This window comes from Stegastes partitus, unplaced genomic scaffold (assembly GCF_000690725.1).
Source record: "Stegastes partitus isolate 25-593 unplaced genomic scaffold, Stegastes_partitus-1.0.2 Scaffold405, whole genome shotgun sequence".
Classification (NCBI taxonomy): Eukaryota; Metazoa; Chordata; class Actinopteri; family Pomacentridae; genus Stegastes; species Stegastes partitus.
The window spans coordinates 301718-319819 of record NW_007578136.1 but is presented as its reverse complement, the minus strand read 5'-3'; the positions used below and the strand labels follow the sequence as shown (position 1 = coordinate 319819).

Below are 18102 nucleotides of genomic sequence, written 5' to 3'. Positions count from 1 at the left end.
TGGAGATCCATCAGGACAAGCTTGATCTCCACAGTCTCTACCCTACAACCGACAGGACCCAAACACCACAGGACGCCCTAATGGGTCTGTTTTGGCGCTACGAGGGGAACAGTATCAAGCAGGTGGTTTTAATGTTGTGGCTCGTCAGTGTACAAACACTGCATTCCTCCATTTGTTTAAGTGCTGACAAATTATAGCCAGGAAACAGTAAGGTGCAATGGTGAGTAGCAATATATACATTTCTCATTGCAAATTCATTAAAATATCGCCACAGGCACAACTCCTGGCCTAAAACACCTACATCAGCAATCAGTAGTGTAACACTGGGACGCCGTAATGAAAGCTCACTAATCATACGTTCAACTATGACTCAGTTCAATTGGACTAGAATGACCAGTTTATAGCGGGGAAGGATGGGTGCAGCTCTACCTGTCTCTAATCACCAATAGCTGTTGCCGTAATTTCTACAGACATTAGCGAGGGAGCTCACAGCGCCGACTGCGAGGTCACACAGTGAGGAAAAGAGCGAGATCAATGCTGCTCACAGCTTCCGGCTAAATATAACTCAACAGGCAAAATGCAGCTGTAATCAACCATTTCTACCTGATCCGTGGTTCCAGCACTGGACTGTGTGACTGACTCTCCAACTATCTGAACGCTTACGTGGGACGCTTCCCACAAACATGTTGGGTAAGCGTTTCTCTCTCATGTCGTGGCTGTAAACTCCCGCAAATGAAGGCCTATTTGAAGTCGGCAGCCTGCCTGAGCGCAGACATATAATGGGCTTTAACGAACAGACAGGACAGTTCCTCTGTGAGCACATCCTGCCATTAATTAAAGTGAAAAACTTAATGAGGCGGATGAAAATAGAATATACTCTCCCTCACAGTGGGCTCTGACTAAGACACTCAAAAAAAGAAAAAAAAGGCCATTTCAAACAAGATTAAAGGAATTCAGACCCAATTTCTTGAACTTTGCAATATATATATATTTATATATTTTTAATGTGGATTTAAGAGTATTCAATTTTAAATTTATGGTCCCCTAAGGAAATGTGATATACTAATAAAAGCTCTACTTTGGTCTGTATTTGGGTTAGTTCAGAAGGAATTATCCATAAAAAAAAAAGATGTAATTACTGCACGGCCTATAATTAATCGGCATATTGATTTCAGGGAATATTCACAGCAATGTGAGTGTGAATCAAGGCTGTCTGTACAGTTAAAATGAAGTGTGTAATGTACAGTCTCTGGTGCCACGGCTCCTCTCAGCTTGCATTATTAACCAAGCCAAATGTCAGGAAGAACTTGCTCGGCTGCCTCGCAGAATCTGCGACGCCCCGTCATCACACCACAGAGGAGATGAAGAGATGAAGAGACAGTGACGAGCCGCTTTATAACTTAATTACAACTACAAGCAAAAATGTTAATGAGCGAGAAACTTCAACAATGAAAGCGTTTAAAGAGTTACGCAACGGATCGAGTGTTTGCTTTACAGCTCTTGCGTTAAGCATTTCTGGGGATACCCCTAAAGCGTGTAATTCCTAAAAAACATCCAGCCCTCTTGCTGCTTTTTTTCATCTTAAGTTCAGCAGGGAAATCAAGGTAGCTCTAATCATCTCCAGAAAACACGAGACGTCCTTATTTTTCTGCTTAGGGAGACAAAAACCAGAAATGTAACTTTTTAATTAGGCGGTGCAGCAGCAGCGTAGCACCTCCTACACATTTGAGTCATTTTGATACGGTATACATACGGCATCATTATGATAAATACGCTCTATCAAACTGTCAGTGTCGGAAAAATCACCCCATTAGCAGCTGATTGATGGGTGTGCCGTACGTTTACACTGCAGCACACACAGCAGAGGATTTGTTTTTTATACCCTTGATGCTTTCGTCTTTTTTTTTTTTGGTACGTTTTAAATCGGGTAACTTCCTGCAGACACGAGCTCTGTCAGATGATCTGCACCACAGACACCTAGCTCATATGCTAATGAAAAGTTATCAGCAGATCATACTTGCTAATTGAGTTCAGAGAGCATCACCGATAATGATCGCCAGCTATTTGCATACTGTTTCTGAATAGCTGGCATATCTGCCTGCGCTCAGAGATAATGCAAGGTCAAAAACCTTCATTATCAGACCAGTTAATTAAATTAGATTACCTTTATTTCAGACACCTGATCTAATATTAGATCAATTTGTCTGTCAACATATTTTAACCCTGTTTTCGCCGCAGTTTGGCGACTGGTTAAAATTTATCACGGCTCTCTGCGTCAGATTTAAGAGTTTCTACCGAGCAGCACACCCGAGGGATGCTAAGGGAAGCTTTAATGACTCAAAAATATCACTGAGGTGAGCGAAAGTACTGTTATCATCTTTAAGACCTTTCCAATTACAGCGAGGGGAGAACTCCTCCGCTCCCCGCCACATTCTAACATTTACATAACTTTTGGCATTAAAAAATTATTGAACATAACTGGAACGATGATGTTTCATATTACGGCAAATTAAGGAAAGTCTCACATCGGCCCAGAATGCTTCTTTGAGCTCAAAATACGGCAAAGATGGTTCATATATTGCGTAACCGCGGGTTGTAGCCTCGTTTGAAGTGTCTTTAGCTTTAAATGGAGCGGCTGCTGCCTACGCCCCCTTCAGGAACAAGACTCTCCATGCGACTTTTAGCTTTTATCTCTGAGCAATCCATTTGACATATCTCTGAATTCAAAGCTTTTTAAATTCATGTGTAGGATGTGTTTGCCAGATGTTGTTGACGTTGGAAAAGTGACTTCTGTTTCATTTTTTAATACTTACTCCATTGTCTGACAACAGAAGTGGAAAAATACGTGAATAAGAACAGCTTTGTAGGGAATCCGGCTGAATTAAATAAAGTATATGTGAGCACAGAGAGCAGGAGAGAAGTAAGGAAAATATAAAAAAGACAGAAACACTGCAGCACATCAGGCGACATACGAAAAACACCGTAACCCACCCAGTTCTTGTTTATTGGTAAAAGTTTCTCCCACTTCTGATTATCACTTGTCACAGTATTGACACACAGTTCTGACCATGTGGGAATGCGATCAAGGATAACGTTAACTACAGCTAACGATGCTACGACTGTCGTGGCTCCTCAGATGCTTTAAGTGCATGAAGACTCTTGTGTTCACTCTTGCAGCATGACATGTGCTAGACTTTGCTCATGACTGAGACATTTAAGATTAGCAAGGGCTGCTAGATGAAAAGTCAGGGTATACCGATACGACTGCATGACCCCGCGGGGCAGGGAGGGCCCGTCCGTTACGCAAATACTGTGATATAAAGCAGTCCCTTTGACTTGGCAGCACCAGGCAGCGTGATGCCAGTGTCAGAGCTGGAACCAGCTACCTTCCGCCAGTCCATAAACACAGAGATCTGAGAAGTTACAATGACAGCAAAGGCTGCTTTTCATCCAGGGCAAAAGTTTGCGAAGAGGTGAACGGATTACTAATGAGGCAACACGGGCAGAACTCCAAATACTAGGCAGGAAAAAACTCCCACTTTCTGCGCTGGAGTCAGGCGGCGTTGGCAAAGTTCATGTGGAGCAATGGATGAGATAATGAGGCACAGTTAAAGTTATCAAATGAATCACGACGCAATTAAAACAGACTCTTACAGTCTCAACTTTTAACACTGTCTTTTTTTTTCCATGACAGAAACACAGATGATATGTCTGTGGAGAATTAAATAGTTAAGAATAAAAGCGTTTGGTACAAAAGAACATTTAGAGTGAAAATAGAAAAAAACCCTTTTGATGAAGCCATAGTCACGGTTCATACAGTAAAGCTGGTGTTTGAGATGACTACGGTGGGCTTTGGCATATCGGCAGGCAGACGTCCATGCCACAGGTGCCCTTTTAATCGTTGTTGATTGCGGCGTGCGTCTACGCTTGTTCGACTGCCAAATTAAATACACGTCAGATGCACAGTCATGAAACGGGGCCATTTGGTTTGACATGCTGTTGATCTAAAGACAGCAATAATTGCGTGGAAGAAGCGTTCATCGAGCGAACTGCAAACATGTCGGATATGTTCAGAGAGGAGAGACATAAATGAGGTGCAGCATGTTTGCTGGCTCTTCGATGCATCATCTGTCTCGGTGTGCTAAGTGATACCCAGCAGGAAAAAAAAATGTAGATTGGAAACAGTCAGTGTGTGAGGTGGATAAGGAGCATACAAATTATCTGAGCTACTTGATTTTCTTCTACACTTTTAATCCTAAGAAAATACATGTTGCACAAAAACATCAGTACTTGAGGACCAAACTTCTGCATGTACAGTAAGCGGTACTTTTACTTAAGTATCTGAATACTTCCCCGTAGGGCTCCAGTGTGGTCGGTCCAGCTGATGGATAGTTTTTTGACACAGTAAGCAAACCCTGCTGCTTCTTGATAATGACTTTGATAAAGTCTGGTTGAGAGAAATCACATTGGATGTTATCGCTCTTCAGGGGGCACTATTTAAAGACTAACTGACAGAGTAAGATCACAGCCGCTCAAGTGCACCACAGCACTCCGTGGACAAAGCCTGGCCGGGCAAAAGCTTATCAAGCAAACGCACACACGGTGGCAGACGTTAAAACAAGCTTCAAGTGGTGCACTCTGGGTAGTCTGAAAAGTTGTGCGCCAGACATTTACATAATAGACCCCCCGAGTATTTACAGAGATGGAAGATTGGCTTTTAACCAACACCGGTGGGTTAGTCTACAAATACCTATACATACAGTACCAGTACCACGGACTGTGTACAAGCCGTAGGATTCCTAAAGAAGCTCAGTGTGGTGCATCTGGTGGTCGCCATTTTGCCTGATTAATCCAAGGAAGAGCAAAGATAATTTGAAGCAGCCATGTAAATGTTTCTGGGCCATGTGAGCTGACTTATGAAGGCACTCACCCGGCACTCGAAGCAGCATCATCTGAACGCTGAATACAATTTGAATAGGTAAGTTATATAAATATGAATTCCCTGCACAGCTGCCACAAATGAGACCAGAACAGTTTTCTGTACTATGTGGTAAACATGCTTATGTTTGCTGTAAATGTGGACATTTTAATATGTGGGTCTATCGTTTTTAGAGTCAGCCTCGAGTGGCCATTTGAGGAACTGCAGCTTACATGTTGACTTTATTTTTGCAGGCTACCGCTGGACCAGTACTTGCATCAAGCATGAAGCCACGTTTAATCACTCTCTACAGCAGAATCCGCCACCTACGCCTCGACACACGGACCACACACTGTAGACAACTGCCACCAAATTAACAGAGTAGCCTGGTAGGAGGAAAACTTTGCAAAGGTCAGACCTTTCTCGGCAGCGTACAAAAAGCTGGGGCAGAGAGAAGAGTGCACAGATCAACTGGAAGGCAATTAAGATTTTATAAGCAAAGGTGGAATGGTTTTGTCAGCTCTAGTGTGCATCACATTCTTTTGTTCAGGCTGAGTTTCACGACCAGACAAGTTAAGAATATGCAGGTCAACAGCGTCAGGTGCATTCAGGACTCATGCAAATCAATATAAAGCAACCGCAATCATCTCTAACTGCATTCTTTCAACAGCACTCCTCTTAAGACGAGATCGTGTCAAATCAGATCCACATGAAACCACATGCGCTGTTGTTTTATCCTGGTGGGAGGCGGGTTGCTCGGCGGTGCAAACGGGATCACAACATCACTGGCAGTCTTTTCACTCTGTGTGAGTCCTCCTTCCTCCTCGCCTTCCAGACCTGCCCTCCAGGTCCCGGATTAGTTTTCAGTCATTAGTCAACTCCAAATGGAGGCCATTGAGCTTCAGAAACCCTCTCCTAATGAGTCTGTGAGGGACTGATGGAACGGGTTACCGAGTTAAGGAGCTGCTTCTTCAACTTGTCTGGGCTTTCATCTTTTCATCTGCCATGCGGGGCTCTCCGAGAACTCCCCATTCATCTCTCAAACTACTATTCTTAGACATAATTAACAGAAGGCGAGAAACTTTGGGTATTATTGGGGGGGGAAATGAACTGTTGAGGATGTTGAGAAGGCCATCTGATGTTAACACAATTCAAATATGTTGAAAATTTAATGACAGCAGTCGGCCGACCAGATATGAAAAAAGTTCTATATTCTACTGCATGTAAGACAAAAAAAGGGAAGATAGTTGTTTGCTTTTGTCTTTATATGCTGTGTGAATAACAGGGAAGATTAAAACTTGATTACAACCTTTAAAGCGTGCATTAATTCATCCGTGGGTCTGAAAGATATTTTACCTGATTTCTTGAATGTCTTTCTGTTGTTGCAGTAATTAGACAGGTTAATGTGTTTTCAGAGAGGAAGAAAAATTTTTTAAAAAAGACTCGACATTTTATCAGTATGTTAAATAGCACTAATTACATCTAACATCATTTTTTACTCAATCTGTTAATTAAGTCTTTTGGCTGCTGCAGCGTCCACACCTTACAGCTGGAAATGGGAAAAAAAAACAACAAACAAACAAACAGAAAAAGAAAAAAAAGAAGCTAAACTTTACCACTATTGAGACTGATTACGATAAAAGCACTTAGCGTGCAGCGATTCAGGACATCTCAGTCAATAAGGCTGAAGAGCGTCGAGCACTTGCAGAAATTTATTATGCAAATTCGAGCAATCAAGTCAAATCTGCCGTTTTTCTTTTAATGGGAATTAGCGACAAAGATAGCGGAGACGGATTCAAATTCAAACAAAATCTGCATCTCTTGGAGTGGATGAGGCAAGTGTTTCCTCGAGGTCACAATCCTCAAATCCCAACACACACACACAGGATATCGTACAATTTTGTGCGCACAAATAGACAAACAGTGTCTACACAGAGCACATTTAATCAAGTTCTCTACCAACCTTAGCAACTTGTTCCCTGTCATTTGAGAGAACAAGTGCGAGTCCATCTCTATTGCCAATTAGCTGTCACTATTAAGCCATGGCCAGTTGGCATGACAGAAATGGCAGTCGGTGACTAACCAGGCGGATGCTGCTGTCCCCGGGGCAATTAGAGACCATAAATCAGCTTACAACCTGAAGGAAGTAAGAGCTGATGGGTGGAGAAAGGAGTAGGAGGTGATGCCCATCTCATTAGCGGTGCTATCACAACGTGTGGACATGAAAGGAGCGACTGCCGGCGCCGGGAGTGGCAAAGCTGTGTGCCGAATGTGACATGTGTGAATTGCGGAGAAACAAGACGCGATGGGGACTGAGAACGAGTGGCCAAACACATTTTAAAAAAGCTCTGACGCGTGCATAGATGAGCACTCAATTTAAAATATACATGAAAAGAAAAAAAGCAGCATTAAGCACAAAGGTTTCCCGCCGAGATTTTTATATCAACGCTGGATGAAACTACTTCGTCCCTGGTGGTAGGAGGTGAACCTGCGGCTGCCCTTAGTTCTATAAAGCTCAAACATCTTTTAGCTAATTGTTTAGAGTTTATGGCTGATTTATGGCTACATGTTTCAGGCTCAGAGCTCTCATTAATCCTTTTTGCAGCAGCGGGGGGAAGCTTTTCTCAGCAAAAAAAAAAAGCACTAATAAACCCAATGTACAGTACCTGCGCTGCACAAAATAGCAGAGTTAACAACTAGCTGGTGAATAAAGCAAAAGAACCCAGTATTTTTCTAAGAAGCTGGTCGAGATCAAAACACGACTACACGGAGAGGGAATTTCTGACTTGTGTTGAATACTAATACCTACTGGAATGCAACGTCCAGCTACAGCCAAAACCAATTTTACAAGGAGGTAATATAACAAGAATATGCGTTTTCTAGCTTTTTGTAAAATATCCTGCCCCCAAGTGGCTAAAAACATAAATCAACACAGCGTAAATGTGACCTTTTGGGCTTCCAGGAGCTGCTATGAACTCAGTCGGTGGCCTCCTGTAGACAAAATAAAAACCCAGCCAAAGAGCATGACGCATATGCACAACTTCCTTTTCTATCACATTGTTAATACCAAACATTTATAGCTCTCCTGTGGGATAAATGGATGTGTCACCTTGGGTTCTCGCTGTGAAGAGCAGGAAAAAAAAAAACACACTGATCAAACACATGCTGGCGGACGGCAACAAACGGAGGAGTTTTACTAATTTGTTGCGGAGCCAAAACCTGCAGCACTCAAACGGGGCTCAAGAATAAAGACCGTGTGATGAGTCAGACTTTGAAAGGCGTATTTTGCATTGAGTTCAACAACAATTTAACTCCGGCAAGTGGCTGAATGTACTAAACTAGAATGCAGAATTAATCTCCCGGCTGTCGCAAACAAGTGCAAACAGACAAAAGGTTCAGTTGGGGGAAGATTGCGCCGAGGCATGGGAGATGACACGTTGGCCTCCAGTCTGCGAGTCAGAAATAAAACATTTCAAACGCTACAAAGCATGATCTGAAAATGAACTGCTGTGAGCTCAGCGATGCTCATCGCATCCCTACAGCTGCTCCAAAGACGTACGGGGTCACCGTGCGTACGGAGCGTCTGAACGCGCTTGTTAGTTCAGCGAATTGTCGACGTGTTGCTGCGTGTGTGGGGCTCAATCGGGTCAGGCCTGCTTTATTCCCCGGCACCGCACGGCTCAGTCTGCAGCAGAACAGATGTGATTTGCACACCTGCAGGGCATTAGAGGGGGGGAAGCATTCTCACAAAGCGACGTCTTCGGTGCTGTGACCCAGGTGGCTGACAGTGTGTTTTTTTTTTTTTTTGGGGAGGCGTACTGAATTCTAAAAGGAAAGCAGCTCGCAGCAATCAAACGGACTAATGAAAGCAATAGAACCTTAACTGAGAGGCAATGCAATCTCGAGTCAAATGTCTTAGCCGGCGATGATGTCGGAATGGTTCTGGAAACAGCGGGCATCGGCTGAAAACCGCTCACACTCGACCGGGGGCTTCTGCTGCGAGCGCTGCACCTGCCGTAAATGGCTACTCTCAAGCTGCACCCCGACCGATACAGCTGCAGGGCACTTCGCCGTTCTTCCATGTATTTTATTTTATTTTATTTTATTTTTTTGTGTCTGATGAGACGGCAACTTCTCCAATTTCACACGTTAAAGTCTATTTAGGAGCCATGTCGAGCGCCGCTGCATATGTGAAGAGAATCGTACAAAGCCTTTTGTGGCTCCACAGAGAGCTGCACGAAATCTGATAAATTGCCTCAAGTGATGTAATTTGATTCAGTGTCATTGTGGTTTGAAAGAGAAAAAAAAAAAAAAAACGTGTTGTGAGTTCAAAGAAGTGAGCTTACCAAACCTCTGTATCCCGCTGTGTTTTCTCAGCACGAGTCCAGCAGCTTGAGGACACATTGGTTGTTACTGACTTAATGCATTTGAATAACCAAACAAACCGTCGACGGCCCAGTTTGCTTTCTGGGTAATGTAGGCAAGAGGGTGTTTGCAAGAAAGACGTGCAGAATGAAGGGGATGATATCTCCAGATGCGCCTCTTGACTACCCCTTCAAGTCAGACGTTATGTTTTCGTCATGTTTTCATAGTGACAGTGGATCTTTGGTCACCGTGCAAAACAGCATTTTTAACAATGCATGGACGCTGGATAGTTGTCAAACACTGACTAAAGCTTCTTATCTGACAGATGTTGCTGTGCCATTGCATAATAGAGCCACACGACGATGCATTCTGGTACTTCTGAAAAGATACCGACGGAAATACATACATTTATATATGAAGGGAGCTCAAAAAAAAAAAGAAAAGAAGCCTTTAAACACTTTTCTAACTCGTCCAACTTCGTCTGACGAGTACACGGCTTCTGACTAAACTCCAGAACTGCAAACCACAATTCATCTCTTTTACATTTTTCTCAACAAAAATGAAATCAGGCAAGGTTCACATTAATAAAACAGAAGGCCGCGGCAGCACAACGAGCGAGGAAGTAAAGAGATGCTGAGACTAAGTTTGGAGATTAGCAGGCAGCATACACCAGAGCATCTATAATTCATGTGATTGTTTGCGGCTGCGCTGACTGCTCATCTGATTGCTGCACTGCTGAGGCCTTGTGACGATATTTGCATGGAGAGAAAAACATTTGAAAATATTCTTACCCACTTCCCACTGCTGTTCCTTAGCAACAACGGCGTAAGGAGTTTAAAGCAGCATGGGTTTTGCGTGCGCGTGCGTGCGTGCACGTGTGTCCAGCTGCGTCGTACTTACTTATTTTGCATCATGTTCATTATGATCCAGTCTGAGGGGTAGACGTTCTTTCCGATGAGATCTTTAAACATGATAAATGTTTCCATTAGGAAATCCTGCAAGAGAGAGCGAGAGAGAAAAAAGTTTTCAAAATGGAAACTGTTATTCTTCCCACCGCCGAGATAAGCGCAATCTGAAAATGAACTGTTAGTGAGTTTGTGGCTTTGAAGCAGAAACAGCTTTTAGATTAGTTTTTAAGGTCAAGGTGAGCCATATATTTCTCTTTTGCAGGTAGCACTTGAAACCAATAATCCAGCATGTTGCTAACGCTACAACCGTTTAATAGAAGGGTATTTGGATAGAACCGCCTACCATGACGGCTTGATGACTAGGTTCAATTAGACTAAATAAAAAAGCTCAGGTCCACCTTCTCTGCAGCAGCACAGCTTCTCTAAACCTCTCTAACTTTTTACCCTTTCAGTGCTATAAAGTCATCACCAACTTTGCCGGCGATGCAGACTGCCACAGCAGTGATTGGTCTGCCTGCTAGCAATATGCTGTGTAATCACATATAAGCACATTATGCTGCAACATAATGCTTCTGCGAAATAAAATGTAGAATGTAATAGGCTGTCATTGTATCTGGCTTGCTCATAATGCAAACACAAGGGCCGGTATTCTGCCAGTGTAGCCATATGCCATTTTCATAGCTCGACTATTCTGCGCGTAGACACAATCGCTTCCAATTTCTTCTCGCTGTGTTCCAGTAATTTCCGCAAAAAAAAAGTAACTGCTCTTTGAGATTTATAGGCTCCCAATCCGACACGAGCTGCTTTTCTTGAGCCACCATTGTTTGAAATGCAGACATAGTGCCACAGAAGCACCACCACTAACTTGCATTTCGCTCTACTTAAGATTTAAAAGTATAAACGAAGCTTTGGTGAGATAGAAAAAGTTTCAGCCCACTTTGACACTGATCCTGGAAGGGATGGTACAAATCCCCTCATTTGGTGTTTTGGTGATGGCAGGAGAGAGTGCTATCGAACAGATTTTTTCCAATATCTCTCATTGGGTTGAGATTTGGTGACTGCAAACACAATGGCATATGGTTCACATCATTCGGCGACCCCTGGTGCCGTATGGACGGGAGGCAGGAAGAAACCAGTCCCTTCAGGATGGAGGTGAGCACCCATAACAACGTTGTATTGATTTGAGGGACACTTTCCTCTAAGGGGACAAACCACTCCAGCAAAATGCCCCCCCGTAGGGTAACAGAGCCACCCCTCACTGTTGGTTTTTTCCTTTCTTGACCGCTTGAACGGCCGCATCTATAAATCTACCGTCACTCCCTGTCTTCTCAAATCAGTGCCAGCTAAATACCTACGACATAAATATGCATGTGAGTCTATTTCCGGCTGGAGATGTTCACTCCTGGATGACTGAATCCCTGTGATTTGTGTGTTTAGATGGAAAAAAACAAAACAAAACTGCAAAACAACAAAGTCCTTTGGGCTGCAGCCAGCTCTGAAATGTGTGTATGACCCACACCAGCTTCAGGAGCAATAAATCTGTGGAAAGATCCAGCTTCATCATTCTGATTGCTTATTCCGCCGTGACAACTACACGAGCGGCTTAAAATACGCCCCGTGTACAGTTATGAAGGTCAGAGAGCTCTAATGTTGTTGGTTTCTTTTATTAGTCGCCTGAAAATTAAAAAAACATTGCCGCAGGGTGTCAATCAAACAGCTACAAAAGCCAAAATAAAAGTCCAATACGGTGTCTAAAGCTTCACCAGGAAGATAAATCAAACTTTTTTTTCCTATAAAGCTCAAAAGTCACTTTTTTTTTAGGGAGGGAAAAGCAAACAGTTGGATTTTCCTTTTTCGAGCATAATAACAGGATGCTAATCTGGCAGCCGATAGCAGAGCAATACCACTCTGAGGGCAGAATTATTCAGAGCTGAAATCCATAAACTCTGAGATTTATCCCTCCTCCACAACTTGTTGGCCGCAACAAGTGATACGCTTCCCTCAGGAGCTGCTATCATCAAGAGCATGCGGGAGATGTAGACGCCCAGGAGCGACTACTTACACAGATTCAATTTCATACTTTATTGTGGAGGACAAATAGTTTGTTTTTTTTTTTATAACAGACATAATCTACCTTCTGATTTCCAGAAAAGACAAGAGCAAAAAAAAATGATTGCACAACTCCAGATGAGCATCTTAAAGTTATGTCATGACAACGCCGCCCGAAGCGGCCGACACAGACACACCGATAAGGCCTACTCACCACCACGTCGCTCCTTATCTTGCCGAAGGTGCCGATCAGATGAGCGTAGTGATAGTCGTCCATCTGCCTCAGCGTGGCAGTCATGCTGGCCACGAAGCTCCCCTGGAGACGAGAGAGGAGAGCATTCAATACACAATCAAGCACCGAGGACGAAAACGATTCTGTGATTTTGATGGCCGCCGACTAGCCGAGTTGATTGGACCTGAGTGGTGAGAGCGGGCTTGGCTTCCCGGGTTAAGAGAAGGTAGGTGCCCTCGCTCATTGGGCGATCTCATTAGCCTACTGCCCTCCGCTCCCCTGCTCTTTTGTCTCCCGTGATTATAATGCCTGTGAGGTCCCCCAAACTGCTGTCTTTACTTTGCAGCGCGCCGTCCTGGCTCCGGTTAGCTACATGTGCTGTGGAGGGGAGATAAGGGGGAAGCCAGTGTGCGGCGGGCTGGGTGAAAGGAGGTTGCTGCTGCCAGTCAAATGCGATTCCTTTGATGTGTGTGCGGACAAAGCCCGATACGTACCGGAGAAAAGAATTGGGAGCGCGGCTGGAAATGTATGGACATATTTTGGAGTTTGAACTGTCGGAGGTTGGCGGGCTGTGAAGGATATTCACAGGAAGGGATGATCTATGCAGAGGAGCGCCGTGATCGGTGACAAAGGGACGAACACGAGAACAAAAGGAACGTCAACGGCAAAGAGATGTTACCTTACAAAAGATTTAAGGGATAGTTTAGAAGAAATCGGAACAATAAGTCACATAATTTGCATAGATTTTTGCATCTTTCCTCTTATACGATGACTTCCATACATTTCTACCTCATCTACATAATCAAAGAAAACGCAGATAAGATGGTAATTAAACCCCCTTTCAAAAGAATGCATGAAAGCACTTGCAGATTAAGAACTTTAATTGCTGATAAGCATTAAGATACACGACAGGTGACTGTCTGTCTCCTCTCCAAAACCCAACCAATCATATCGCTGGATTGACGTCAACACAACTCACAGCGTGTGTCTTTATATATAAACATATATAAGTTCAACAGCTTCTAGAGGAAGGTTTTCCAGTTTAATATTTCCTTAATATCTCTGACTGGAAGCAAGTTTATCCACACAAAGAACGATGAATAAGGAAGCTTCATGCACATTTTTAAGATGCGGTTACAACAAACTCATCAGCTAATCATCAAACCACTGGACTGTCTGAGCAGCATCACGGCAGCTGATCCTTTTGCTGGAGAGCTTCTCTTTGAGCTGTAATTAGGCCCGACCCACCAAAACACAGCAGAGCAGAAACAAAACTCCCACACACACACACTCCTGCCTCACCTGGCGAGTTTTTATTTTATTTTTTTACCAATTCTGGTCTTCTATTTATTGATGTTCTTTTGGTTGTTGTTTGCTTAAGGCGGGCTGCAGGAGGAACCGATTTAGAAATCGGGTTGCATCGTGCGAGTGAGGAGAAACTTCACAGGTTTTTCTTCTTTCTAATCTCAGTGATGCACACACTACAGGGCTGGACGATAACGGCACCACTACACACACTACAGTTAAGATTATGAAGCCAGAGGGAGCAATTAGGGATCACGTGATCTCATGGGGGAATCGGATGTAAACTGAAGGGAGACTGTGGTGCAACAACCTGCAGTAATGCTAGTGATACTCTGAAGTGAGTCTGGATGAGAAAATGGTTGCGAGGATGCGTTTAGACCAAGATCCTGGATCAGGTATCTGAATGAAACGAGGATAAATCAGCTCAAGACTCTTGCAGAACGAGCCTGGTCTTAGATTTCAGGACAATGCTGGCTATTACTCTTAGTATTTTTATTAATACATTAATACGACTAAAGATGTTAAGATAATAACGAAAAAGACACCAAAACAATCGGTGATGCAAACCTCCATTATTCATGTTTCCTTCACTTTTTCTTTTTCATGCTATGTGATGCTGATGACTGCTTCACTTCCCTCTCTGTAATGCTTCACAGAAACCAGCGTGACTCATGTTATATTAATATGGAAATGTTTTTTTTTTTTTTCCTGAGACACAGAGGGCAAGAATCTTTCATCTGAAAGGGCATGTAAGCCTCAGTTAGCCTCAGTTCTTCAGCGTTGGAAAAAAAAAACGGTGAGCAAATTTACACAGAGCCTGATTAGAAGAGAGACGAGAGTGCAACAAAGCCTGTGAAGTGGAAGCGCTTCTCTATCTCCTCATCCGCCCAACCGACGAGCAAACGTCTCGCAAGGATATGGATAACCTCTGGAGCTGCAGGTGGGTTGGTCTGGGTGAAAAGATTTACAGTGTAGTTCAGCCTAAGCAGCAGTATTCAAAGACTTGGCAGTCACTTTGTTAATAAAAGGGAGCAATGTCTTCAAAGCAGGCGGCAGTCTTCAGAAGTCATTGGCGCTCGCTGCAGCAGGCTCCCCTCGCCGTGCACACGACGAGAAGAGGCTGGAGGGCGTCCCGCATTTGTTCATTCTTTCTATCTCTTCAGCTGTGAATGAATCCCCAAGATAAAGAGCCTTCAGCAAACTTTACATGCTGTAAGCCGCAGTGTGCAACTCGCCATAAGGCTCCAATGCCGCATACAGTAGCGTAAGCCCCTTAAAGCTTACACCCAACATTCAATCAAGACTGCCAACAGCTCAGTCATACATCCGCCAATGCTACTATTGATTTTATTCCTGTAATGTGTTGCTCATAAATGAGTCTTAAGCTTCCAAACAAATGCAATTGCTGCAAGAGGCACAAGGATCAGCTGGCAAATCCTGATGGCAAATTAAATACAGGTGAGGGATCTGGCAACCGCATTCTCAGAGACAGAAAGAGAATCTCTACCGGAAAAGGATTTCAGACCTTTCACTGTGCAGCAATTAAGATCTAAATGTGAAACAGGAGCACATGCCACACCAGCTGTTAAGGCGTAATGCGAGAAACAAGAGACGTGGGGCATGAAGGCGAAGGGAAGGAGTTGAGGTTCGCTCCTCGGAGCTCTCCAGCTGTAAGCTGATGGCTGCAGAGTAGTGAAGTGTGATAGCCTTTTCCGTCGTACGGCTGACTCTGCAGGTCCGTCACAGTGACGAGCGGCGGTCGGAGTGAAGCAGGAGGCCGGCCCGTCCTCTTACCTCCACTTTTATCACTGGGATAGTCCCAGTAGTGTTACCATGACAACTATTTTATTTTATATAGCAGAGAAAAGGGACGGGGGGAAATCAAATAAAGCAGCCTGAGAAAAGAAAAGGGCCTCCCTCACTTGGTACAAGCAGGCCGCTCAGTTCTGGTTCTGGTGTGGACGACGGAGGTGTGTGACACTAGAGCGGCGTTTGTAGAGAAAGGAAGAACCACAAGAGTCTCCCTCAGCTGCCAAAAACAACTAGAAAACAAAATAAAAATAAAAAAAAGGCTCAACCCCATTTATTGTCTTTATGTACAAGGTCACGTTAAATCTAATTGTTTGATGCCTCCTGCATGTTCCTACTTGTTTGCATTCTAATTTGAAGGCTGAAGTGATTTGAATTAAATTATTCTATAAATTGTTTCTGATGCAAAAAAAATAAAATCCTGCCATTAGATTGGCAGCAAGCGTCTTTACACACACAAAAAAAAATGACTCAGGAAGTTTATCCCTCTGAACACCAAGTACTCTGTGGGGGTTTTCTTTTTTTTGCTCCTGTCGCATTTTTCCTCAAAGTATTTTTCATATAAAGTCATGCACCTCCATGGAAACAGGACAACCACGGCTAGAAGAGGACAGGACTTGCAGCACGACTCTGTTATAATGCAATAAATGCATAGAAAAGGGAAAAAAAACTAAAGTTCAATAGCTTTGTTTCTTTGTTTGGGAGCGCTACCAATGAAAAAAAGATGGTGACTCTACATATTCTAGATGTTTTACTACGTACACTTTCAGTTTGTTTCCATACTCGTCTCCCATCTGCTCTGAGTAAACACAGCCTGCAGTTCAGCCCAGTTCAGCCACAAAGTCCCTGTGTTTCTGTCACATAAATGCTGGTGGCAGATGAGTCACTCATGGCTTCTTGATTACACTGACAGATTTTTTTAAATGAGACGTTTATACCGAGTGGTTTGGATGAAATATCAACACATCAGAGACCATCGAAAAGCTGGAAATCCGTCAATTCTTTTGGTTTTTAAGCGTCTGGCTATGATATTTGCTGGCAACTTACAAAGATAATATTTCTTTTAAACCTGCGAGCGGCGTTTCAAATTCAGAGGTTTAATGCACACTTTTAAAACTTTCATGCACGGCAGTGAGATTTGGTTAAAATGAATGCAAATCCGTTCTCTGCAAGCCAGAATCGCTCAATAGCTAATTATCACCTGAACACAACTCCTGGTTTTTGCACATGAATTGAGACAGGAGCTACCTTTGTGAAGCAAGGACAGTTTTTTTGCAGCTCTCCACTCATTAAAGCGGACCAGAACCAGAAATCAACAAGACAAAAACAAACTCCGACAGCTCTGTGAAGCGGCAATTTTTGCAAATGCTGTTTTCTAATAGATGGACGAGAGATGTCATAAGAACAGATACCGGGACCAAGTTAAAAATTCAGAAAACATAATAGTTTTTCTTTGGTACTGGAGGTACAGCTGTAGTGGAGATACTGGACGACATGTGAAGCGGCTGTGGCAAAGACTTGTGGGAAACTAAACACAGACTCATACGTGGAGATATTTTAGGTTTGAGTCAGACGATTTGGGACGTATGCAAACGGAGGAGGAGCATTTGGAACAACAGGAGAAAACACCTTAAACTTATCTTAGAGATTCTGATCTACACGTAGACTTCAAGGTGAGCAAATTTCAGTTGGAGATGCGTGTGTTAGCGCACTGTGTTTTTAAATACATGGATTTGATTAATGCATTTTCGGTGCTGAACATCAAATTGCTGCTATAACGGCATCCCTGTGTCCAATGCACTACAGTAGCTTACCGAGGTTCGGCACAGTTCCTGACCTCACACACAAAGGTCACAAACAGGAACGACAAAAAACAACAACTTTCAGATTGATCACGAGACGATGAAGCTCCTGAACGACAAAAACGCTCCAGAAACAGTCACTCAACGGCCACCGATTGAGCTGTCATCAATCTCACGCATTTATCTAAAGAAACGATTTCTCACGCTGAACAACAATAAACGGAAACTTTACGTGTGATATTTATCACCCGAGTCTCGAAGCTGCAGGTTCCCCAAACCCTGCCTCCGTATCCATCTTATGCTTGAGGGCAAACGAAACAGAATCTTAGCGGAAATGAAAAAGCGGTGATTAGAGGGCAGGGCCAGATCCATCATACGCTACTCTCTAGCTTGCATCTCTCTGATAATTCATCTCACTTTAGTGCCTGACAGCAGAGAAGCAAAAAATTGATGTTTGCTCTAGCGGCGGAGGGTTGCCCCATTAACAGAACATTGTTTAAGGCCTCTAATTAAGCCGGTGGGGAAATGGCACGAAAACCCACCTCTGGAGGAGTGAAAACTGACACGGGAAGAGGATTTGATGACCGACGGGGATCAAAATCACTTCCTCCTTCTCTATATTAGCTCCAAGCGTGATGCAATACGGATTTGCTGGCTCATTACAACGGAAATTACACGAGCACGCAGAAAAAAAAAACCCTCACACGGGCACCA

At 43.5% G+C, this 18102-nt stretch overlaps 1 protein-coding gene across 1 annotated transcript in view; it reads right to left on the bottom strand.

Moving 5' to 3' along the window:
* dock1 (dedicator of cytokinesis 1) overlaps window positions 1–18102 on the bottom strand; it is a 187177-nt gene that overhangs the window by 46297 nt on the left and 122778 nt on the right. Inside the window, exons 28-29 of the mRNA XM_008285509.1 lie at window positions 12455–12556; window positions 10184–10278 (exon numbers count right to left, since the gene is read on the bottom strand). Of these exons, the coding sequence (XP_008283731.1) occupies window positions 10184–10278; window positions 12455–12556 (197 nt within the window). The remainder of the gene's footprint in view (window positions 1–10183; window positions 10279–12454; window positions 12557–18102) is intronic.